This window comes from Chrysemys picta, chromosome 2 (assembly GCF_011386835.1).
Source record: "Chrysemys picta bellii isolate R12L10 chromosome 2, ASM1138683v2, whole genome shotgun sequence".
In the NCBI taxonomy this organism is placed as follows: Eukaryota; Metazoa; Chordata; order Testudines; family Emydidae; genus Chrysemys; species Chrysemys picta.
In genome coordinates, this window is record NC_088792.1 from 96,505,424 (window position 1) to 96,531,329 (window position 25,906).

A 25,906-nucleotide genomic window follows, 5' to 3' on the forward strand; every position below is an offset into this window, starting at 1 on the left:
TTTTGGTACTATTAAATTAATTAATCCTTTTTTTGGGCTGAGCTTGTACTTATGATACTGATTCCCTTTTTGAATTTGGTATTTATAACAAAGAGAACTGTTTTCATCTGTTGTTAAAATACTAATGTGAATTTGGACAGTCTTCCAATACTGCATTTCTGTGAAGTGTCTTAAACAGAATTAGTCTGACAACAACCTCTTCATAAACAGACAGTATTGGCAAAAGGGTATACAAGACTCTTACTGTTGCAGGCTGTGTGAGAAGAGGTTGCAGTCAGAAATTTGCTTTTTGGGTTACTGCTTCGCTCTGTTTCCCCATGGATTATAGTTTGAGATGAACTTTATTGGTGAGAAGTTGTAGCCACATCACAGTCCTAACTGAGCATGGAGCTAGAACAAGCACACTGTTCTTCAGTTTCCACGATACACTATCACAAACTGTATTTTTAACTTGGATTCTTAAATTTAAAAATAACCATTATTAAAGTTACTTTAAATTATGTATCCTGTTCAAGATATACAGCATAGCAGTTCTTGCAGTGAAGAGGCAGTTGAATTTGCTTTTCCAGCAATAGCCTTACTATCTTGATCTTCTAAAAATGTTTTGGGTTAAAGTTTGATTTAAAAAATAAAATAAAAAGAATAACCTAATGCTTAAAACTAACATTGTAAAAAAGTGAGGCACATGCAGATGTTTTTGAATGCTGTTATACCCTCTGATTTTAGTTTGCAGGTTTGGTTTTGAATGTGGTAGTGTGTCAAACTAGTGAAAATGCCAAACTATTAACTATTTATTGATAAAATTGAATCTTTGATTTTAAGAACAGGTAATTCTGTTTGATGGGAATATATAAAAATAATTCTTATATGTATTCATCTGTCTCTTTAGATCAAAAATTAACTCCACCCACTTGACATTTAAAGATTACATATGTATGAATAGCCCTATTTTAGACAGTATAGCCTTGAACGTAGATTTGGCTGACTCTTTCTGAAAGTCCATATGGTGAAGTGGGTGAGACTTGGGTCAGCTATATCAAAGATCAGAGTTCTGTTTCCTCCCTGTGTAACCTGACAGTGGAGCATGAGGCCTTGCTCAGTAATGATTGTGAAGGGCACCAAATTATTAACAGCAATTTAGAAGAAATGTAAAACTCATGGCTTCCTGGTTCCCAGCCCAGGTCACACTCCACCCCCCCAGGCAGTTGGGTGCTCAGACAGAGGGAGGAGAAATAAGAGGATACATTTTGTGTGTCTTGTCAAGAGTTACAGGTCTGTGTGGCATGCTGAAAGGAAATGGTGATGCATGAGCATTATTAATGGAATGTTAAGGAATTTTGATAGCAGGCTTTTAGCAAGTTGTACTGAGCAAAACACAGATGGAACAGGACCATTTCAGATCTTTTAACTGTGCCAAATCCAAATGGATTTTCATGGGAACAGCAAAAGCACTTCACTTACCCCAGGTCTGCCCCCTTGCCAAAATTCCAAGTGCTGCTGCAAATCATTGAATTACTAGAGCTCTTTTTTCTTTTTCTTTTTTTTTAAGTCAAATGTGTAATGGAAAGTATTAGACAAACTTAATACAGTATAAGGGTTGCTGCTGCCCCACTTATAAAACACATGCTGTTATCTAAACAAAGCAGGTCACAAATAGAAAGCTGAAAATACTTCACTTAATATGTGCATTTCTAATATGCCAATACTTGAGAAGGAAAAAAACATATTGGGAATCACTGGGTGAAGAAATCCTCAGAGGTGATATCTGGGGCATTAATAGGAAAAAGCTGCTCTGAGTTGGTTCAGCTTCTGAACTGGGACTGGGTCTTTTGAGGATTTGATCTATGCTCAAGGAGGGGAGAAAGATTAAAATACCTTTTCTAGACAAATAGGATTGGACGACTACAGATGTATATATTTTTCAGGGTGAGAGGGGTGGTGAAATTCTAATTTACTAAAAGAGATTTATCTGTTCTTACAAGGTACTCTGCTTTTAACAGGGTATAAAGCCACACTTCTCACGTGTGGAAGGTAATCTTTAGGTACTTTTTAGTACCTGAGCCTCTCAGCTGCCAAATCGTACTTCTTACATCTGAGACCCTCCATTATCTTATGTTGAAGACTTTGTCTTGTGACCAGCAGGCTACAGAAACTGTGGCTGTCTCAACCTCTAGTTACAGTAGAAGCAAATGGCTTTGACTGTGTGGGCCCTTGTGACAAACAGCATAACCAGCTCTCATCTTTGTATTTTTGGCTTCTCTCTTTGTGTTTGCCTGCTGCAGCCTGAGGGCAGTACTGCTTGCTGAAAGTGTAAATCTCTGCCCATGCCCCTTGACTGACTCTGAGGGCTTGTCTACACTGCTGATTAAACGACAAAACTTTTTTCGTTCACAGGTGCTTAAAAAAGCCCTTGGTAGCTAAAAGCTGTGTAGTGTGTAGACAGCCTGAGAGAGGGATATGCGTTCCAGAAACCGTTTACCTTTTGTTACCACTCTTTAGAGGTCATGGGTTTTTCTTGTCTTTGGGGATGTCTGTGTGAAATTACCTGTGCTGATGGGAGGAGTTCTCCCATTGGTGTAGGCAATCTACCTCACAGAGATGGCAGCTAGATTAACAGAAGAATTTTTCACAGTGCTGAGTGGCATAGCTAGGTGGACTTAAGTTTTCTAGTGTAGACCCAGCCCATAGCTTTGGTTACAGAGAAAATAGAGATCCTGTGTCTCTAAAAGGTACGTCTACTCTACAAGCTCTACGGTGATACAGTTGGATTATAGGTATACTGCTATACTGTAGACACTTGCTACAGCAATGGAAAGGGTTTTCCATCCCCTTGAGAGGCAGTAACTATGTTGAAAGAAGAATTCTTCCATTGACTGAGATTGGCTTAACTGTGCGTCTCAGGTGTGAATTTTTCAAACCCCTTAGCGATATAGCTAGATTTACCTAAGTTTTAGATATAGAGTAGGCTTAAAAAGCTCTTGCATATTCTGACATTCCCTAGTCAGTCAGCCCTAGTCATTTTCACTCAGCGAACTCTTCAAGACATGCCCTTTCTCCCCATCTAGGGCAGCCACTCCTAATTTTCAAACCAATTTTTTCTACATACTGCATACAATAGAGTTTTGAACAATCTGTGTTTTCTAGGAGATGGGCTGTTGAAAATACAAAAACCCTTTAATTAAATAGCTGACTTTCAAATGGCTAACCTAGCTATAATACTGCTCTTCTTGGTGCATATGCTTACTTTCCTTTTCTGCGAAACACGGTGGAGGGAGTTAGAGTGTGGTCTTTACTAAATGTCCTTAATTCAGCTGCCATGAAACACAAATTATTGCTTGACACATCTTCTGTTGTTATGGGGCCCTCCATCACAACCCAAAGTAACAACAATTAAGCCTGCATTTTTCATGTGATTCAGTTCAACACTGATGGTATCGGAGTGGTTTTCAGAAGCCTTCAGCTGTTAGAAAAAGTGTCCATATGAAGTGTTAAAGCTATGTATTTGCCAATGTGCATTTTGAGACAGGAGAGGGTATATGTTCTTGGTTCTTGCTAATCTGTTATAGGGTTACTGTCTGCTTAAGTTGGGAAAATTCACAGCCTTTAGATTTTTCCTTATTCCTTATCCTTATTCAGGAGTCACTTCTGATAATCTTGCTGGGCATTAGAAACTAGAAGACATGCTGATTTTGCAGCTAAACTACTTAAACTGCAAGAGGAATTAAGATTAAATAGTTGTGCAACACAATGATATCCCAAAAAGAGAGTGAATCCTGGTTTGAGAGATTTTGATGAGGAAGCAGATCTGACTGACAGATTCCTCGCTTCTGGAAACTCCATTTAGAAACGAGGCCGACGTGAAGAATATTGACTTCATGGTGGCACTGGACGTATTCCTGCTGCTACTTTGGCAAGGTAGTCAGTGACTATACTTCTGAAAGGGTTTTTACCTCTGTTCAGATTTTTTACTCACAGAACAAAGTCCCTATAAACTTTATTGTACGACTGGTTACTTCCTTCCAGCTATCAGGCAGTTCTGTAGTCTTTCTGAAAGTCTGTGAGGATTCCCTGACAGCAGTCATGCAGTCATCAGAGAATACTTCACTGCAGAGCTGTCTCTCTGTTCCCATTTTAAGTAACTTTACTCAGGCTTCCCAGGGCTAATGTGAAGTCTGTTAGGAACTGCAGAACTTAGTGAAGGCATGGTGTTCGAAGGGTCATGAGGAAAAGTGTTTTTTTGCAGCCTGGTCATTATATTGGCCATTTGGTGCTTCCCATAGTACTGGTAGTGGGAGTGGGCTAGCATAGAACAGATATAAGAGGTATTGATCTGTTCAGGTAATAAAGAACATCTCTTCCCTCTGCTTGCTCATCTGGGATCCTTGACAAGTTGAAATAGTGTAAGTGCTGGTGTAACTGGAAACTGAACGCTTGCACTGGTGACACATTTCAAGAAATATCTCTGGAAACAAGGAGACTTCCTCCCTAGAATAAGGTGTCAGCTATCAATTTTCTTTGGCTAGTCAGGTTTAATTTCTTGCTCTGATTTGACTTCTCCATTTTTATTGGCCAGATTGGTCATCCTCCTATGAGGAAGAGCTTTTATACAAAGTAAAAGCTTTGTTGCAGAATGGGGGGTGCTGATAAGTAAAAAAATTCCGGTTAACTAAGAGGGAGAGAGTTTCGGTGGGGTGGAGGGGCTAGCTGTTGGGGTGCAGGAGGGAGTGCGAGGCACAGGGGGTTGGGGTACAGGAGGGGGTGTGGGGTGCCGGATCTGGGCAGGCTTATCTTGGGTGACTCTGTGTGCTGCCTTCTCCCCGAGTGCTGGCTCCACAGCTTCCATTGGCTGGGAACCATGGCCAATGGGAGATGCGGGGACGCGCCTGTGGGCGGGGGAAGTGCGCAGAGCTGCCTAGCCGCGCCTCCGCCTAGGAGCAGCAGGGACATGTCACCGCTCCTGGGGAGCTCCCCGAGGTGAAAGGTGCCTGGATATGGCACCCCACACTGCGAACCCCTCATGGCCATTCCTCCACCTAGGAGCAGCAGGGACATATCACCACTTCCGGGGAGCCACACGGAGCCAGGTAGGAAACCTGCCAGCCCCACAACAACCGGACTATAACCTGGACTTTCAATGAAGATCAGAAATGCCGGCTTATAGAGCTTTCCGGTTGGTAAAGTGAAGGATAACACTACTTTTACTGTATATGTTTAATCTCAATAACCCGCTACGCCACTTCATCTACAGGAACACAACAGGAGGCTCCTCAATTAGGGCTGGGGAACATAATTAGGGTTGGAGAGCCTCCTGTTGTGTTCTTGTAGATGAGCTGGCATAGAGAGTTATTGAGATTAAACATGAAGGCTCCCAAATGCCATCTTCCCTAATAGGAAGACTTTCTAATCCGGTACAAATCTCTCTGCTCCCATGTCACCGCCACCTCCCACTTTGACAGCTCCAACTTTCTCCCTCCCATGTTAATTTGCCTACAAAGCAGCTTCCCGCTAGGACGTAGGCACTCTCTCCTATGACTGCATCTTGCAAGACCAAACCACCTACAAATCCAGAGACTCCACAGCCCTCTTGCATCTCTGAGTGTGAGATAGAAACCTCTCACTGAAATTATCCTCAGTCACACCAGGTAAAATGTCTGGAATGGTAGGGTTATTTACTTGAGGCAGATATTCCTTTTCTACGTTTAGGTTGGGCTCTGGCTCAGCATGGATGGGGGCCTACCCATTTGGCTATTCAACTCCCAGCTTGCCAGCTGTAATCCTATGTTAGAGCAACATGAGAAGCTCTGAGAGGTAGTGAGGACTCCTGATCTGCATTGTCTCAGTAACCCAAACCTAGAAGAGACCTTTGTATTTCTCATTCCATTGGGCAAATATCTGGTGCAATGGAGGCACCAAATATTTGGTAACTACTTCCAAGGACTAAGTAAGCTCTTGCAGTGACAGGTCTTTCACTTGAGAAGTATTTGGCCATGGAATTTGTTTGGAAACAAAGCAGTTTGAGACATCAGTCTGAGTGTACAGCATACAGAAATACAGGATTATTAGAAAACAAATTACAGGAGTGCGAATCTTGAAGAAATAGGAGATGAGTAAAGTATGATATGAAGTAGTATCACACAACAAGAATATAGTCATCTGTAGCTTATACGGAAGAAATAGGAAAACCTTAATAGAATGAGAAGATACTAACCAGGGGCTAAAGGGAATGAGGAGGACTCTTAGAAACAATTTAGGGTGAAAAGTACTAGAGAGAGAGAACAGTTTTAATGAAGGAATAAAATTGATTCATATGACTGAGCTATTGCACGTCTTGTTAAAATCGGTTTTAACAAGAATAATAAAATAGATTGTGTTGATTAGAAAGTAAATGTTTTTATAAGGAGCAACTGATTAAGAGACTATATGTGACACTTAAATGTACACAGCTGGATGGGAAAACATACATGTGAGAGCATTAGAAGAATTACATAACAAACTTCTTGTATGACTGACAGTACTTCTGAAATGTCTTTGACTACCATAGAGGTTATGGACAACTGGAGAAAAGAAATGGAGTTCTGGTGTTAAACAAATAAAATTTCTGACCATTACTATCCCAAAAGTCTAACTAGTATTTCTGTTTTTTAAAAGAGGAACAAATGTTAAGAAGAAAACACTAAATATCTAGAGGATTACAGAAATATAAGTAACAAGCAGCACCAATTTATGAAGAAATTATCAAACAAACTCAGTTGTTTTAGGCAGCATTTCAAAATGAATGAGTGAAAGGAAAGCAAAACATGTAATATTTAGTACAATTTTTAATGAAGTCATGAAATCTTATCTGAATTCATTTTGCAACTAGGCTTGTAAATGATCATTATTACATGGACTGAACATTGGCTGAAGGACCATAAAGAAAGCACAATAATAAATGGTAAAATATCAAATTGGGAGAAGATGCCTAAAAAGGTACTACAAATACTGGCAGTAGATCTAGCTTTAATTTGGAAGCACTAACTAAACTTAAAGTATTAATTTAGAAAGCATTGTGAGCACCAAGGGCAAAGAAATAATGCAAAGGGACTTAGAAACATGAGGATAGCACCACCTACCATTTAGGTTGCCCGACTCTTCCCATTATAAGACTCTGTTTTCAGTTGCCTATAATTTTGTTAGGCTTTAACCAGTTGGGATGCAATTTTCCTTGCTGGGTATCTGCCTTGGTTTGTTTTGTTTTGTTTTGTTTTGTTTTTTTTGTTTTAATTCCAGCCAAAATAGTTTACCTATTCCCAAGAATGAGGCTAGGAGAAAATACATGGTTTTTGCTGTATTACTTTTTGGCAGACTTTCCTTTGAACAGCTCTAGTACCGCCATGCTTTGGAGCAAGGACTCGGCAGGGTTGTGCCTTTTACGGTTCTCGTGAAAATCTGCCCAAAGTTGTAAGCCTTTGAAAAATCAGTTTGCACATGCTCAACAGAGGCTTCCTGAGATTTTAGCAGCTAAATTCCCAGGGCTGAGCAGCGCTTTTTTCGCAGCTGGGACTCTCTCTCTCCCCTGTGCTCTTAATGACTTCCCTGATGGGAAGAGGCAGCATGGGGGAGGAAACTGCCTGATTCAAATGCAGAAGGGACAAGAGGGAATAGATTATGATGAGTGGGGGATTACGACTGGGATTTAGGGTGGTCGGGGAGACTGATACTGGCTAAACAAGGGGACTGGGAGCTGTGACGGGACTGTGAATAGGTGGATAAGACAACTGGAGCTGGGAGGAAAATTTAGGGGTGGAGAACTGAGTTTGGATTCTATTGTATTCAGGTTTTATACCATGTTCAGCACCATATAGTAGCTCCTCACTTAACGTCGTCCCAGTTAACGTTGTTTCGTTGTTACGTTGCTGATCTATTAGAGAACATACTTATTTAAAGTTGCGCAATGTTTGCTTATAGCATTGTTTGGCCATGGGGGCTTGGAACCAGGGTGGGCCAGGAGCCCCCCATCAGCTCCCCTCCACCTCGTCCAGCGTCTCCCACCTGCCGGCGGCCCTGCGGATCAGCAACTCCCCCATCCTTCCCTGCACTTCCCACCTGTAGCAATCAGTTGTTTCGCAGCATTCAGGAGGCTCTGGAGGAGAGGCGGGAGGAGCCTCTCCCTTGCCCCTCTCCCCCCGAACCTCCTGAACGCTACAAAACAGCTGATTACTGCAGGAGGGAGGCGTGCAGTCTCCCCACTCCCTACCCATGCCTTCACGAAACAGCAGATGGCTGTAGGCGGGAGTTCAGGAGGCTGGGGAGTTGGGGACAGGGGGCGGGAAGAGGCAGGGCAGGGGTGGGGCCTTAGGGGAAGGGTGGAGTGAAGGTGGGCCTGGGGCAGAGCCGAGGGTTGAGCACCCCCGGTACTTTGAAAAGAAGAGCAAGAGAAGCAGCTGGACAATCCACCCTATTTCACCCTCTGACTCCACCATCTCAACCAAGCTTCACAATGGCCGGGATAGCTCAGTGGTTTGAGCATTGGCCTACTAAACCCAGGGTTGTGAGTTCAATCCTTAACAGGGTCATTTAGGGATCTGGGACAAAAATCTGTTTGGTCCAATAGGTCCTGCTTTGACCAGGGGGTTAGACTAGATGAGGTCCCTTCCCACCCTGATATTCTATGATTACATTGTTTAAAATTGTTTAAAAAGTATACTGTATATGTATAATATCTTTTGTCTAATGAAAAAATTTCCCTGGAACTTAACCCCCCCATTTACATTAATTCTTATGGGGAAATTGGATTCGCTTAACATCATTTTGCTTAAAGTAGCATTTTTCAATAACGTAACTACAGCGTTAAGCGAGGTGTTACTGTAATGTACAAGTGCCTTTTCAGTAGTGCATTAAGCAGCATTAACTACACTTCTGTCACATGTTGTTGGACCACCCCCTGGAGAACTTTCTGTCTCCCACACAAACAAGCTTTACTCTTATTGTTGAGAGTTCCATTGTGCCAGAGGAGTGACGTTTTCGACCATGCTCTTTGATCTGGTGTTTTAGGTTCTCTGGGGCTGGTCTTTTAGGTATTCTGGACAATGATTTGAAGATAAGGACCAAGACCTTGAAATTTGATTCGAAGTTCTATGGGAAGCCAATGTAGAGAGCGAGAACAGGTGTGATGTGCTCATGGTAGCTGAGGAGATGCGCTGTGGCATTTTGTACTTGGAGCTTCCCAGGTGTTGACGGTTTCATGCACAGTATGCCACATTGCTGTAATCTGGTTGAGGGCTGACAAAGGCATAAATAAGTGAGGCCAGGTCTTCATCCATCAGGATGGGAGGGAGTCTCTTAGCCAACTGGAGATAGAAGAAAGTATTACTCTCATCTGTTGCAATGTGAGAGCTTAGCATTGGATGAGAAACCTGGGGGAAAGGAGGAAATGGGGGTGGGGAGACAGGTCTGACAAGGAGTTGGGCGTGGGGGGAGAACTGGCACTGTCTGGGCAAATAGATTGGGATAGTGAGTTGGATTGGGGGAGAGAGCACTAAAACTTGAGATGAGAAGATTGAGACTGAGAGCCAGTGGGGATGAGGAACATGGGTAGTAGAAGAGGGCAAGTGATTGGAGGCTAAGGTGGGGGATGGAGGCATCCGATGTGGAGCCAGGCGGAGGTGGAGGGAAACTGGGTCTGGATGGGCAACAAGACAGAGTCTGATGAGAAGCCTGAGAAGTGGACACTGACACTGGATAGGTGAGGAGACAAGGAGCTTGGGTGGGAAAGGACTGGTTGGAGGGGACAGTGTTAAAGGAGTCACTTAAGGGAAACAGGCAGAAGAGTCTATGCCTGCTGGAGAATGTTCCCCTCCAGAGCCTGGACTGGAATCCAAGATCTCTGACTTACCATTCCTCTCCTCTCAGCATATATCTGTGAAACTCAAGAGCAAAGTTTTTCTCATCCACCTGTAGTGCTGGTCCATCTTCTCATTTACTCCATTTGCTCAAGTAGTAGAGGTCTGTACAGCTGATCTAAATACTCCAACCCTGCTGGTGATCAATGTGGGTGACTATGATGCCACAGCATGGAATTCCTGTGGGGTGGGGTGGATTTTTCAGTTTTCTTTTTAAAAAACCTAGGGAATTGCGCGCACAAAAAAAGAAAACCTTAAAAGGACATTATTAAGCTTGCAAAGTTAAGCGCTCCAAAGTTAGGAAATGCCAGAATTAAGTTTGTCTGTGCAACATTAATTCAGCTCCCTTGTGCCTGTGCATTTTGAGAGTTTTTAATTACATGATCCCATACTGTTTTTTCCCACAGGAGCCCTGCCATATTCAGTGCACAGCATAGACCTGCTCAGGGTTGTATAGTGAAGGAGATTATCTGCTTCATTTGTTGCAGAAGTTGGAAGATGTGAAGTGAATGAGGCAGGGGATCACAGGAAAAGAAAGGAGGGTGTCATGGTTAAAGCAGTTGAATGCTGCCATGGATTATTGGATTCTATCCCTGCCTCTGTCCCAGAGTTCCTGTGTAATGTTGGGCAAGTCGCTGAAACTAAACTTGTCATACACAGTCACGAATTGTGTGTTCCTCATTTCTGGGTACCTGACTTGAGATCCTGGTGTCTGATTTGCAGAAGTGCTGAGCCCTCGCAGCTGCAACCAGGGTGGATTGATTTAAGTCACTGATTTTAATGATAATGTAAATCACCAAGAAAGAAACCTTAATCTAAATCATTTGTACTTTTTAGTTAAAAGTTGGTTCTTGATTTACAACATATTGATTTACAATTCCACATAGACTTCACACTAAATTTGGTGCTTCTTTTTGTCAGCCAGAAGGAGATGCTGTAGCTATACACATTTATATAAGCAATCATGTGACTTAATTTACCTTTATTCAGATTCTGATTATTAGCATTGTTAGAAATGGTGAATGATGCGTTCTTATTTGCTAGATTAACTTTTTACTTGTAATTTGTGTCAAGCTCTATGTTGATGGAAATTCAAATTCAATTAAAAAGGCACAAAAATAGCATTTAGATTTTTTTAAAATCAGTAAACCTACCTTAAATGTGCTGGATACATAGGAGGAAAAATGCTTATCCAAAAGTTCATCGAACCATGTTTTACATTTTAAACTAACTGATTTATTAAATAAAGTATCTGCAGTTAGTGAATTTAACTGCTTTTTTTTTCTGGTCCCTGTGTTCTTCCAGATTTTAGAACTAATAGTTCTCATCCTCTTCCACTTAGATTTAAATTCATAGATTGGAAGAGGAAAACAAGTTTTCCGTCTTGTTCAACTTCTAGTTGGTTTCTTAGCTTTGAAGGAGTTAGTCATTGAACTGCATTAATTGAACAAACTGAAATGAAGAAAATATTCTCTCTGCACTTGCAGAAGAGGCTATTTCTATGAAAAGCTCGTTTTGTACTTCAGCAAACTCTGGGTGCTTAGCCAGTGACTTACACCAGTTGAGTGATTTGACTTTCTTTAAAACTCTGGCAGCAAATGTACTGCTGAATGTTATTTTTTTGTGTTTCCTTTAAAAGATTTTAATAGCTTAGTGAGTTCAGGCCACAACACTAGTTCTTAATTTCAAATTTAATTTTAAATTGATTTTTTAAAAATTAAACCTATCTGTATTTAATTTAAATAAGATTTAAATTATTATTATTATTTATTATTATTATTATTTATTTTTAATTATCTACCCTGACTGCAACTGAAGTTCATGGGAGTTGTCTTTTGAACTCAGAAGTGCTATATAGTTAGGCTTGGAAGGATGAGGTTTTTATCCGTAAATGTCAATTTCACCATACACAGAAACTGACGAAAAAATATTTCTATCAATAATAATAATAGAAATAAGAAAAATAATAGAAGCAATAATAATATAATAATAGAAATAAGAAAAATGCTTCTTGAGAACTCATTAGTTTGATTTAAGGCTATTTACTTTGTATATTGGACAAGTGATGCTGACAGTTTTTGTTTTTAATGGTTATAAAACTTTGACTTTTTGAATCTCAGCGTTTTCTGTCATTAAATAATTGTTTGACCCTTTCATAATTTCCCACAACTGTGAAAGTGTAAATCAGTAAAAATTGAAAAAAAAATGCGTTAAAATAACACACAAACATCAAAATTATACAACAATAAAAATTGAATTCTGCCAACCTATATATATTGTCAATTACTCTGAAAAATCAGGTCCTAGGCACCTCAGATTGGTCATCCAAAACTAGTGGATACTATTTGCCGTAATCTCTGTGTGTTTCCTCTCCCCATCAGTAAAATGAGGATAATCCCATTCCCTCATTTCAGAGGGCTGTTGTAAAGATAAATGAATATTTATAAAGCTGTCCAGTACTACACTGATGGAGCACCATAAAAAAGCCCACAAGGAAATTAATAATTCTGTTTTATTGCAAGATTTGAATAGTGTGCAGTAAATAAGATCTAGGGCCAAACATTAAACGATGAGGAGAAAATAAAAAATTGAATAGCTGAGCACTAGGTGAGAACTGTCCATTCTGTGGATGATGCAGGAGTCCTGGGGAAAAATATCAAAATGCATACATAGAAGGGGGCCGAACTAAGGTTGCACAAACTACCTTAATTCTGGTATTTTGTAATTTTTGAGTGCTTGACTTCTCAACCTTAATTTTTTTGTGTGTGTGTGTAGGCAGAAAGCAGGATAAGATTAACTTTGGGGAAAATATGAATTGCTGCATCTAGACAGTACAGTCCAAACCAGATATTTAGTGAGAGTTAAAAACTGAAAATAAAATTTCCGAAGGGAAGACGTGCAAGCTGTACTGTTTGGCTCATTAAAAAAATTAGACAGGGCAGTACACTAATAAATATATTACAGAGAACAATCCTGAACTTTCATAGGAACAAACTACATAGTCTAACAGTTTTTTTTCTTATTTAATTGCTATAGTTTGATTATGTTGATTGCATTTCCTCATCTTACTGATTTATTTATACATATAAACAAACCAACTAACCCAAACACTGCTGAACTGAATCTTACTCAGATTGAGTATAAATATTTCACAGTGTCACCCAAAAAATCCAGGACTAATCATTTGTTTATTTAGAAATTAACAAAACTATAAAAATATTGGTGGTTTTCAAGCAACTCAAGCTAGTGTTCTGTTTTGATTAGGATTTTAAACATAAATTTGAGAAACAAATTCACTGTGTAGTTCAGTGTAACTGAAATTGTTATATATATATATATATATATAAAATATACACAAATATGTACAGTTTGGGAAGGTGACACAGAAGGCTTGATTTTGAAGACAGGAGGTGACCTCTGATCAGGGTGATTTCTTGCAATGAAATTAAGTGAATACATGCCTCATGGATTTTTAAAAAGAACAGGAGTACTTGTGGCACCTTAGAGACTAACAAATTTATTTGAGAATAAGCTTTCGTGGGCTCCTGTTCTTTTTGCGGATACAGACTAACACGGCTGCTACTCTGAAACCATGGATTTTTAAATGTTTGTATGCCTTCTCAATTGAGTTGTAATCAGTATAATGAGAAAAAAAATGTAACCAAATTGTAATAAAATAAACAAAAGAAGTGATAAAGGAACTAACAAAAGCAAGCACCACAGTTTGCATCACCTTACACTCATTCCCATGGGAGTGAAGATTAGACCTACGTTTATCATCCCTGTCCCACAACCTGTTTTTTCAATGCTTGTAGGAAGGATTCTGACATCGTCTTATTTGGTACCTTTATTGTCCATAAAATGTCAACACCGGAAGTTCAAAAACTTTCCATATACCTGTTAATTCCATTAGACAGGATGTCATCCTAAGTGTGTGTGTTGGGGGAAGTTTGTGCTATATCTGTAGGGATATAGTATCAGTACTGTTTTAACATAGGCACTGCTTTCCTTCTTGTAATTGGCAGTCTTAAAGCAGGACCAGAAAAGTTCCCTTCTGTGTACAGTTTGTCTAATGTAACCTTAATAATAAATTTCATATGGTTCAGCCTGACTACTGTACTATACATTCTAATCAGCAGCTGTTGTTGGGCCTGCACTAGAGATGAGATTCCATCAGGAGAATGTCTTCCCTACTCTTCAGTTCCTAATTCTGTTTGTACGTTTCTTTACCACAGTTCCTTTTAGATTGGCTTGATAGAAGGGAGCCTTTCACAGCTGCTTTCTCCTGACCACAAAACTAACCATATCAAGGGAATTGATAATTACTTCTAGAAAGTAAAACTGCATTTGTTTATGTTGCTACCAGACCTCTTTGGGTGCATCTCCACTGCAGAATTAGTCTTGGCTCTTACTCAGCCATTGCCCCAACTTTCCTCCAGTCTGGACTGAAAACCATCTCTAACCTGGGTGGTGCATTCATGCTGGGCTAGCTGCCGAGGCTGGGGTGTGGGTTAGAGCCTGGGTTCACTTTCACGCAGTCTGATAACCCACCCATTTTGCAGTGAGGTTAAATCACTGGAGTGCTCGTAGTTGAGGGCTTTCTTGCAATTCCCCCAGTGTGCCGAGAAGGACAGACTAGTTATCTCATGGTTCACAGAGAGACAATTGGAGTGGCTCAGTTTACTGCAGCACAAAGAACCAGGGGATATGCTCCCAGAAGTCCTAATGTGTCCTAGTGACACACATGGATGGAGCATCAATGAGGATACAGCACTCTGACCAAGACTTTTCACACAGGTGAGGGTAATGGAGGTGCCATTCACCTGGGCTACCTCTGCAGAGAAGGCAGACATAGCTCTCTTCCCCCCTCCACCCCTCAACATGTCATCACTATGGGACAGAGGTGTCATGTTAGACTCTCTCTTTAAATGTACCGTTACTTGTCACAAAGGGAGAGGAATTAAGACAAATATTTTATTTCTGCATCATTTAAAACTCCTACAGGCTAAGTATAAAGAAAAAGAACAAAAAACCAGGAGTGGAAGTATGTATACATTTTGCTAGTAAAAATGCACTTTTTACATAAAGGAAAATCACTTTATCGAGAAATGTTTACAGGTTTTTGTCTAATCTAGTTTGTAAGAAAATGTTAGTAATAGACTCTGGTCTCTCCAGACCATTCACTCAGGAGATCTGATCTGTGTGTCTGATTAGATCTGAGTAATCCCCATTTTTCCCTTATAAAATACTGTTTCGTATTGGCTTAGTACTCTCAATTGTTTAGACTTTCAGCTTTCTCTAAGCACTACTTGCACCAATGAATGAGAGCACCATCTTCCATACTCTAGCAACAAATGCATGGTTTGGTGTCCAGGTTACGTCAGACCTCCCAAGTCAGTTACCCCAGTGTGTAAATAATAAATAAATAAATAAGCATAAATGTGTCCGTTTTGAAGATGCCTGGAGGACATCTTGCCAGGTTTTGCAGGTCCCAGGTGGATCCTTCCTACACTACAAACCACACTAGTGATATTTTTATAGTCACATCCATCTTGCATACACATCTTAGAGCATCATATTCCAGCTCAGTTGATTGGTAATAGGAACTTTTGCTTCTTACCATTGACAGAGCCCTTAGAATGGAACTAAAAAACAGGTGCTCTAAATATAAAAGAGCTAGAAAGTGAGATATCCTTCTAAGGATCAGCATCTCTTGAAAAATACTAGGTATGTCTATACTGCAATAAAACACCCTCAGGGCTCAGGCTGTGGGGCTATAAAATGGCAGTGTAGACATCCTGGCTGGGGCTGGAGACCAGGCTGTGGGACTCTCCTCCCAAACACTGCACTTTTATAGCTCTACAGCCCAGATCCGTGAGCCCATCAACTGACATGGGCCAGCTGCAGGTGTTTTATTGCAGTGTAGGCATACCCAGGGTCTAAAAAATGAGTTCCCCAGATGCTAATAAAAAGATTAAGACAAGGATTGTGTTTGTCCACCCAGGTCTCCTTTATATCGTGTATCTCCTTAATAGATTCAGTTACTATCTCTTATCTCATGTTCAAAACTGATCATTATTACCACTATCTAGCTGCTTCTCCATCAACTCCAAGTAATGTTGAGGAAGCTTATCTCAGAAGGAAGGGAGATGAGCTGCATGGTATTAGTGAAGGGAGTTGGGCAAAGACAAGTGAGTGCTCTCTTCCAGCATGTGGAAATGGACTGTTGGTTGCCTCCCTCCCTATAGGTACTTATGAAGCAGTTCAGGTCCTTAACATAGCAGGTGCTAAGTTGAGCAATGTATAAATTAAATAAGTAATTTGGTGTAACCAGTTTATTTGGATTTCATAAAATTTAGCGTAGCGGGACTTTTTGCTTCCATTGCACTGCCTCATGAAATATGTCTAATGGGGAAAGCTGGTGTGGAGGAATGGGTTATTTTGAAGTATAATGTAACTCCACAGTTCTTGAAATTCTTGGTCTTTAACTTGAAAGAGGAAAATAGGGTTCCCATGCCAGTTGGTGTTTCCTCATAAGAATGAGAATTATGTGGGATTTGTCTAGGTTACGCTTAAAGCCTGGTGCTGCTATGAACTGAGCTACCAAATCTTGTGGGTTATGGGGAGAAACTGGTTGTTGTGCAGTGAACAGGCTACTGTCCATCTAAAAGCCTCTTTTGTGTTTTCATTCTCCCCTTCCTTCCTCCCTCCCTGCCCCAATTACTGCCTTGAATATCAGGTCCATCCCCTGATGTATATGCAAAGGTAAGAAGCAGGGAAGATGGCAGGCTCCCTGCTTTGTCCCGCCACACAATATGACATGATCAGATAGCATAAATAACTTTTCTCTCACCATGAGATCACACCCACCTCATGAAAATAACCCTGCATTTGTTTTTATGAAGGAGTAAACAAAACACTTCATTTGGAGTGGTCTAATGCCTCTTGCAGTCGCAGACTAAAATTAGTTTGAGTAATACTGAAAATCAAATTTGTAATGACCTATTTATGATTATGGCAATATGAAATTGCAGTGTCACTCATCCTATGAATACAACAGAATATAATTGCTTAGTAATCTAGTTCTGGCAGTTTCCCTGTAGGCAAGAAAAAGAAAGTCAGATCAGCTTGACAGTTGAAACACTGTTAAATCTACATACAACATTGTATCTGATATTTAGTTTATTTTCTAAAGCATAAATCTGATGTTACATTCCATTTTCATTTGCACTAGTACAATCAGTAAAATGGGAATTTTACTATATTTGCTATACTCATCTTATGTTCATTATAAGAAATTGGAGTGAGAATCTGGTGTATTTAATCGGGAGAGTGTTAAAAACAATTTAACAGCACCAACCAAGTCCATATCTAATTCATATGCCGTTCTTCTTTTATTTCTCAGTGCTCCCACAGTAATTGTCATCCTTCTGAGATATCACCTATTGTGATGTGTTGTTTGAACAGTGTAGTGAAAGCAAAATCACCCAAAATGAGGGTCAGTCCGGGTGCTTGATCCCCTGTATAATAGGGTCTCTTCCAAGCTCTTTTCTGGGAGCAAGCACGTGGACCTCCTTCCTTGGAGGTTTTTAAGGCACGGCTTGACAAAGCCCTGGCTGGGATGATTTAGTTGGGAATTGGTCCTGCTTTGAGCAGGGGGTTGGACTAGATGACCTCTTGAGGTCCCTTCCAACCCTGATATTCTATGATTCTATGACTTTTGGTCTTTCTACTTTATTAACTTTTGTGAGAGGAAGAGGAAAGAAATGTGAGTTTTGTGTAGTTCTTTTGCTTAGATTTTTAAAAGGCACTAGTCCTGACTGGATAAGTTCACCGTGATAGCTCCAGTTATTCATTTTGCTATATGTTTAGAGATGAGATCTTGTTCTGTTTAACTGCATATATAATGGGCTTGTAGTCTTCTTTTATGCAAGGAAGGGGAAGTAGGCACTCAGATGATGGGGCACCAGCATTAGTACCCTCCATACACTCAGGAATACAAAATATTTCCCCAAGATTAGTGGTATTTGGCTTTGCAGAGTTGATGAACCATTTCATCAAATGTGATTAGAAAAAGTCACTAAATCATGAAATTTTAGTCTGATCCTGTGGTTTTTACATTGACAGTGCATTTTGTTGGGGGTGTGGGGTGGGTTCAAGCTTTGGGTGGTCTGCATTTTAAGTGTTTCATGTACCACCTTCCTTCTTATTTAAGGTCACAATATCCCTGTGGCAACTACAACAATTGGTTACATGGCAAGTAAGGAAAATTTTAACATTTTTATCTGTGTTTTAAATGAAGTCTAGCTTTTGGAAATGAGGAGCTAGCACCTTGTAACCAGCTAGCTTTCTACATACTTTTGTGTGAACCTCATCATTATGCAAACATTGCAACACAATGTCAGGAGACCTGTGGCTGTCTGCAGCTCCCTTTTAACATTGTCTTCCATCCTTTCCCTTCCTATCTTCCTCCCATCTTCTTGATGTGACAAGATCATATAATCACTGGTCCATTTGCTCAGCACTTCCCTTGCCCTCTGTAGATGTGTGACAACATGGGGGTTGAGGGGCTATCCTATAATCAGCACTCAGCTCCCTCTGCCTGAAATCAGGCAGAAAGAGGGGAGCTTAAGAAAAAGCCACAAATGCCAGGAGAGCCATGTGCCGTACCCAAAAGGGTCACTCTTCTAATTTGATCTCAAGTTTCTTAACATATTATTTTCTTTAGAGTAGGAGTAATCTCTTTTTGTCTGCTTAAATGCTAAGCAAAGGAGACTGTCTAAACTTCCATTTGCTGGTCAGGGCCCTTCACTTTTTTCCAATTTACGCATTTGGGTATTAACCTTATTTAAATGTGGCATATTGAGTGCCCGTTGCTGAACTACAGACTTTCATTAGCTTCTAAAGTGAGACCATTATTATATAGTGAGCCTAGGCTGTTGGGAATTCTTGTCTGGTGTAGATATTAATATTTTATAAAGGGGTGAGCTGCTGCTGACTTGTGGGCTTCCTCTTCTGACTTGTTCTGGTCTGTGTTATAGGCACTGCCAGTCTGAGTAGTAGGCTCATTCCTGACACAATTCCACAGTGCAAGCTTAAAAATAAATCAGAGGACGGTAACAGAGAAATACAGTGTTAACTCACCTCTACCCTAGATGTAGTTTTATTTCTGGATTTCACCACAAGGTTCATGTGAAGAAATACTAATCCAGCTAAACCATTTTGTGTAAAATTGGTATTTTGTAAAGGAGAAGCCACTGTAACTCTGTCCAGATATCCTCTATACAGTAGAATCTCAGAGTTATGAACCACCAGAGTTACGAACTGACCGGGCAACCACACACCTCTTTTGGAACCGGAAGTATGCAATCAGGCAGCAGCAGAGATTCGCCCCCCCCCCCCCCCCCGGAGGGGGGGAAAATCAAATTCAGTACAGTACTGTGTTAAACTCCCCCCCCCTTTTTTGTTGTTGTTTTTCTTCTGCATAGTAAAGTTTCAAACCTGTATTAAGTCAATGTTCAGTTGTCAATTTTTGACGGAACCATAACGTTTTGTTCAAAGTTACAAATGTTTCAGAGTTACGAACAACCTCCATTCTCGAGGTGTTTGGAACTTTGAGGTTCTACTGTATTAGCATTTTGTTCTTACTGTATCTCTGACAATTACAACAATTGCTTACATGGAAAAGTAATAGGAAAATATATTTTTAGCTGTGTTTAAATGCAGCTAAGCAGTTGGAAATAAGGTGCCCTCTCCAAGGTTATCCAGATTTTACAAAAATATGAACACTCTCTAATGTATGTGAAGAATACTAGACTGTACTTTTAAAAGTAGAGTAATAAGATATTTTGGAATATTATGAAATCTGTAATTTCCCCCCCTCTTTCTAGGTGCATTTTACCTGGTCTTTGAATATATGGACCATGACTTGATGGGACTCCTGGAATCTGGCTTGGTTCATTTTAATGAAAATCACATAAAGTCATTTATGAGACAGTTGATGGAGGGATTGGATTACTGCCATAAGAAGAACTTCCTGCACAGAGATATTAAATGTTCAAATATTCTACTAAATAATAGGTATGGATATAACCAACTTTAAAGTGTTCACAAAGTTATAAAGTAACAGCTTAACCAAAAAACCTTTGATTTAATTCTAGCAATTTGTGTCACTTTCTTCTATCGCTAGAAAAATAGACTTTAATTATTTAGGTTGCTTATTGCTACTTTTAAAACTAGCTTCAACTTTGAACCTAGTATCATTCAATTTAGGGTGTGAACCTGCTGTTTACTCATTACTTCACCTGTATGGAAACACCAAGATCAGGACTTAGGTTCATCAGCCAGCACTAAGAAATATAATTTCAGAGTTTAATCATTGAATCATATAGATCTGGAAGAGACCTCTAGGCCATCTAGTCTATCCCCTTGTGCTGAGGCAGAAAGGACCATGTGTATCTAGACCAGTGGGGGGCAACCTGCGGCCCATCGGGGTAATCTGATTGTGAGTCGTGAGACATTTTGCTGACATTGACTGTCTGCAGGCACGGCCCCCCGCAGCTCCTATTAGCCACAGTTTGCTGTTCCCGGCCAATGGGAGCTGTGGGAGAGCGGCAGATAGCACGTCCTTGTGGCCTGCTGCTTCCCACATCTCCCATTGGCTGGGAATGGTGAACCGGGGTCACTGGGAGCTGTGGGGGGGCTGTGCCTGCAACGGTCAACATCAGCAAAATGTCTCGCGGCCCGCAGTCAGATTACCCTGATGGGCTACATGCGGCCTGCAGGCCGCAGCTTGCCTACAACTGATCTAGACCATCCTTGGCAGGTATTTGTCTAATCTGTTCTTAAAAACTTCCTATGACAGGGATTCCACAACCTCCCTTGGAAACCTATTCCAATGCTTAACTCTACTTACAGTTAGAAAGTTTTCCTAATTATAACCTAAATCTCCCTTTTGTGCAGATTAAGCTGGTTACCTCTTGTCTAACTTTCAGTGGACACTGAAAACAGTTGATCACTGCCCTCTTTATAACAACCGTTAACATATTTGAAGACGGTTATAGGTGTCACTTCAGGCTTCTTTCCTCAAGACTAAACATACCCAGTTAAATTGACTAATGAGGAAAGGTTATTCTTCTTTTATCATTTCTGTTGCTCTCCTCTGGACTCTCCAATTTATCCACGTCTCTCCTAAAGTGTGGCACCCAAAACTGGACACAGTATTCCGACTGAGGGCTCACCAGTGCCAATTAAAGTGAATCAGTTACCTCCTCTCTCTTACATAAAACGCCCCTGTTATTAAACTACAGTATTTTAGCCTTTTTCGCATCTGCATCACATTGTTGACTCATATTCAAGTTATGATGCATTATAACCCCCAGATCATTTTCAGCAATACTACTGCCTGCTTTGATTTTTTCCTTCCTAAGTTTAGTACTTTGAACATTTATTTAATTTCATCTCGTTGATTGCAGACTAATTCTCCAAAATGTCAAGGTCATTTTGAATTCTAATCCTGTCCTCCAAAGTTTTTATAACCCCGCTAAGCTTGATATCATTAACAGATTTTATTAGCAGACTCTCCACTCCATTATCCAAGTCATTAACAAAAATAATGAATAGTACCGGATGCAGAACAGATCCCCGTGGGTCCCCACTTCATACATTCTCCCACTTAGGCAGTGAACCATTGATAACTACTCTTCAAGTATGGGTTTTCAACCAGTATGTGCCCAACTTTATAATTTTTTCTAGACCACATTTCCCTAGTTTGCTTATGAAAATATTATGTGGGATGGTCAAAAGTTGTACTAAAATTAAGATAAAACATATCTACTGCTTCCCTCCCCATAGTTCACTAAGCCAATAACCCTGTCAAAGGAGAAAATTAGCATAGTTTGGCATGATTTGTTCTTGACAAATCTATGTTGGCTATTATTTATTATCCTGTTATCTTCTAGGTGCTTACTAATTGATTCTTTAATAATTTGTTCCAATGTCTTTCCGGGTATTGAAGTTAGGCTGACTGGTCTAATTCCCCAGGTCTTCTTTGTTTCCCTTTTTAAAGATAGGTACTCTATTTGCCCTTCTCCAGTCCTCTGGGACCTCACCCATCCTCCATGAATTCAGAGATAATTGCTGGATTCCTAGTTCTTTAAGTACCATAAGGTGATTTCATCAGGCCGTGTTGACTTGAATACATCTAACTTATCTAAATATTCTTTAACCTGTTATTTTCCTATTTTGATTTACACTTAATATTAACAAGAGGGAAGGAATGTATTAAGTATCTGGTCTCAAAATTTTTTAGTGAAGACTGGAGCAAAATAGGTATTAAACACTTCAGTCTTCTTGGTGTCTGTTATTAGCCTTCCCTGCTAAGTAGTGGATCTACACTTTCTTCTTTTCCTTGTTCCTAATGTATTTCTAGAACCTTTTCTATCAATAGCCTTTTGTCCCTTGCTTGGTATAACTCATTTTGTGCCTTAGCCTCTCTGAATTTTGTCCCTATGTGCTATTCTTTTGTTCCCATCCATAGCAATTTGTCCTTATTTTCATTCTTGTAAGATTCCTTTTTGATTTGCAGCTCATTAAAGAGCTCCTGATGCAGTGGCTTCCTAGGTTTTTTTCCTTCCTTTCTTTCCTTTGCATCGGGATAGTTTGCCTTTAATATTTTGTCTCTGATAAATTGCAGCTCTTTTGAACTCCTTTTTCCCTTAGATTGTCTTCCTATGGGACCCTGACTCCCAATTCTCTGAGTTTATTGGTCTGCCTTTTTGGAGTCGCTCTCATTCCTTCCTTTCTAAGAATCATGAAGGCTATCCTTTTGTGATCACCTTCACCCAAATTGCCTTCAACCTTCAGATTCACAATCAGTTTCTCCCTGTTCACCAGAATGAAGTCTAAAATGGCTGCTTCCCCTGGTTTCTTCCTCCTCCTGAAACAGGTTGCCCCTAACATATTCCAATAATTGGACATTTTATGTTTTTCTGTATTATTTTTCCAACAGGTATCTGGATAGTTAAAGGCACCCATTACAACCAGGTCTTGTGTTTGGATATTTTTGTTAGTTGTATTTGTCATATTAAATTAGAATATGTGAAAGCATAGTTTCTGACCTGTGCTTTCTTGACTATCTGATCTTATAGTCAAATGCGCGTAGACTCATCTATCACATTGTATAATACTGAAGACCTCATCTTTCGGGAGTATAGAAGTACAGTGTTTCGATTTAAAAGAATATGCAACCAGGTGTGTTCAAACACATATTTTAGGTACACACTGATACTCTTGCTCACAAGTGCAGTGATAATCCATGTTTCACACATATGTATATAAACATAAGCCTCGGTGCATGTGTGGAACTGCCAACAGAAGTTGGTCCAATAAAAGGTATTGCCTCATCCCCCCCCCCCCCGCCCCCCCGTCTCTCTAATATCCTGGGATATAAATAAAAATATACAAATAAATCCTGGGATATAAATAAACTTAGTACATAACATTTAGAAATAAAGGATTTTTTAAAATCGACAAACTTTGTGAAAGCACCATGTCCTTTTCTTTCCTTATAGAAATGTATGAATGTCCTTTCTAGTGTAGGAGTACTTGTGGCTCCTTAGAGACTAACAAATTTATTAGAGCATAAGCTTTCATGGGCTACAACCCACTGAAACCTTTCTAGTGTAAGTCATCCAACCTTCCAGATTGGCATGGTATGTTGCCTGTTGAGTAGCAGCATCCTTTATACCTTTTGAATTATCACTCTTAAAATCCCAACTTTAGCCTTTGATACAAATGGAGTGTTTAGTTTTGTATGCTTCCCACAAGGAGGTGCAATTGCTGATAGTCACTTGCTATGCAAATACTTGATTTAATATTTTTTATGTACGTACAGTTACCAGTAAATAGGCCAATTTACCGAGTAAAACGTTACTGAAGTGTGAATTAGTAATCTCCACAGCCCTAAAGCCAGGCTTAAAATGTACAAAAATGACAGTCTCCCCTCTTCAAAGTTTTATCAACATAATAAGTACAGTCGTGTGTTATTAGTTGATTATTTTATAAAGTATACCCTGAATGTTCATTAGTATTCTTTGAAGTGTATATCTGCATTTGTCAAAAAGAAATACATCATTTCACAATCCCTTATGGTTTGTTTTTTAAAATTGCATTGGTTAGCATACTTATTAATTGAGAAGATGCAGTAACTTGTAATGGTTCTCCTGGTGACTAGTGTGAATTACTGAAGTTTAACTGTAGATGTGTTAGAGCATTTTAAACATCTGTTTGGTTTTTAAATCTGTTGACAAGATTAATCAGTAAAAATTCTTTACTCTTTCCACCAGAGGGCAGATTAAGCTTGCAGACTTCGGGCTTGCTCGACTGTATAGCTCAGAGGAGAGGTAAGACAACTCTGTTCTGTTAAATATATATATTTAAAGCATAGGTCTCTGTGATTATCAGAGCTAGGGATGCTTTTTTCTGTAGAGGGAAGTTTAAGTCAAATCACATTTTTAATATGGCATCCTCTTTTCTGATTAAATATCTGAAATGATAGAAGTAAAGGTTTGTAATGTGCAGCTATGCAGTGGTTTATGTTGGTATAGTGCAGTTATATTCATGCTTTAATTCAATTTTAGTTGAGATGTCAAAGTATAATAGCTGTATGTTGATAAACAATTGTCAGGCCATCTAACTAAACAACTAGCATAAAAAGTTGTGAAGCCCCAGAGGGAGGGAGGTCAGTCACCTGGTATGTGTGCACGGTAGTAAAACCACAAACATAAAACTCAAGTGTAAATGAATTATATGGAGTGGGAAAGAGGAACGCCTCTCATCCTGGTTCTTTAAAAGTACAAGGATTCTTTCTGCAATACCAAAGCTATAGTCTCTCCAGAATACCATGGACAAAGAACTTTGGGGAGATGGGAATCTGTTTATGCACTTTCCTTTCAAACTTTGAACTTCAGTTAAATATTTGGTGTTCTTTCTCCCTGATTGTATCATAAAAACTGTTAGAGAGGCTTGCTTCTTGAGTTAAAGGATAATCTCCATTAGCTGTAATAGCACAGATATAGATTATTTTTTTTAATAAAGAGCTCTGACTAGTGACATCACAATTAATACTTTCATTTTCAGTCTAAACTGACTGGAGATGAAGGATGCAGATTTACAGTTCGGATGTGGTCTGCTTAAACATTTCAATATTACTCCTGCTTCCATAAATTAACATGCATATTCTGCCTTTTTGGAGCAAATTGATAAATTAAACGTTAAGTCACCAGACCAGATGGTATTCACCCAAGAGTTCTGAAGGAACTCAAATGTGAAATTGCTGAACTACTAGCTGTGGTATGTAACCTTCTGTACCAGATGACTGGAGGATAGCTAATGTGACGCCAATTTTTTAAAAAGGCTCCAGAGGTGATCCTGGCAATCACAGGCCAGTAAGCCTTTTTTTGAGAAGGCTTTTGATAGCATTCACAGGACCAGCCTATAGTGCATTCTGGGGGCCTGTGGAATCCCTCTCCGTATAATCAACATCATCAAAAGCTTTTATTTCAACTTTACATGCAATGTTGATCCCAGTGAGCTCAGTTTTGGCATCTCATTCCTGATTCAATCTCTCATTGAGTACGTCTTCTCTTCAGTAATAGTAGGATTTAATGAACATTTAAGGATTGTACTGTAACAATTTTTCCACATTGTTGCTAACTGAACTATATTTTTTGACAATTGATTTACTGATCTGATTAAACAGAATTTAGAAGGATTTGGGACCTTGAAGCAGCAGAAGAAATTTCTTAAAGCATTACTTTAATGCTAGAATCACTGAAATATATTGTGTATCTCATTTATCAAAATTTGAAAAGTCTGAAAGCAAGCTTTTAAAAAATAAGCTGTATGCACTTGTAATTCTGTGCTTAACTTATGCATGCATAGATCTTGAGTGTACAAAGGGGGTAATTGTACATGCAAATGAATAATTATGGCCATTTTTGTACATATTTACCCAACTTCCACTC

General features: G+C 39.7%; 1 protein-coding gene across 7 annotated transcripts in view; it reads left to right on the top strand.

Annotated features, from left to right (window-relative positions):
• The window catches only part of CDK13 (cyclin dependent kinase 13), a 63,696-nt gene that overhangs the window by 25,232 nt on the left and 12,558 nt on the right, over positions 1-25,906 (top strand). For 2 of the 7 annotated variants that reach the window (XM_042844779.2, XM_024106440.3), the window contains exons 6-8: positions 18,097-18,141; positions 19,772-19,961; positions 24,227-24,283. In XM_042844779.2, the coding sequence (XP_042700713.2) occupies positions 18,097-18,141; positions 19,772-19,961; positions 24,227-24,283 (292 nt within the window). The remainder of the gene's footprint in view (positions 1-18,096; positions 18,142-19,771; positions 19,962-24,226; positions 24,284-25,906) is intronic. The other 5 variants (XM_042844781.2, XM_008169675.4, XM_065583828.1 and 2 more) reach the window with 3 other exon arrangements.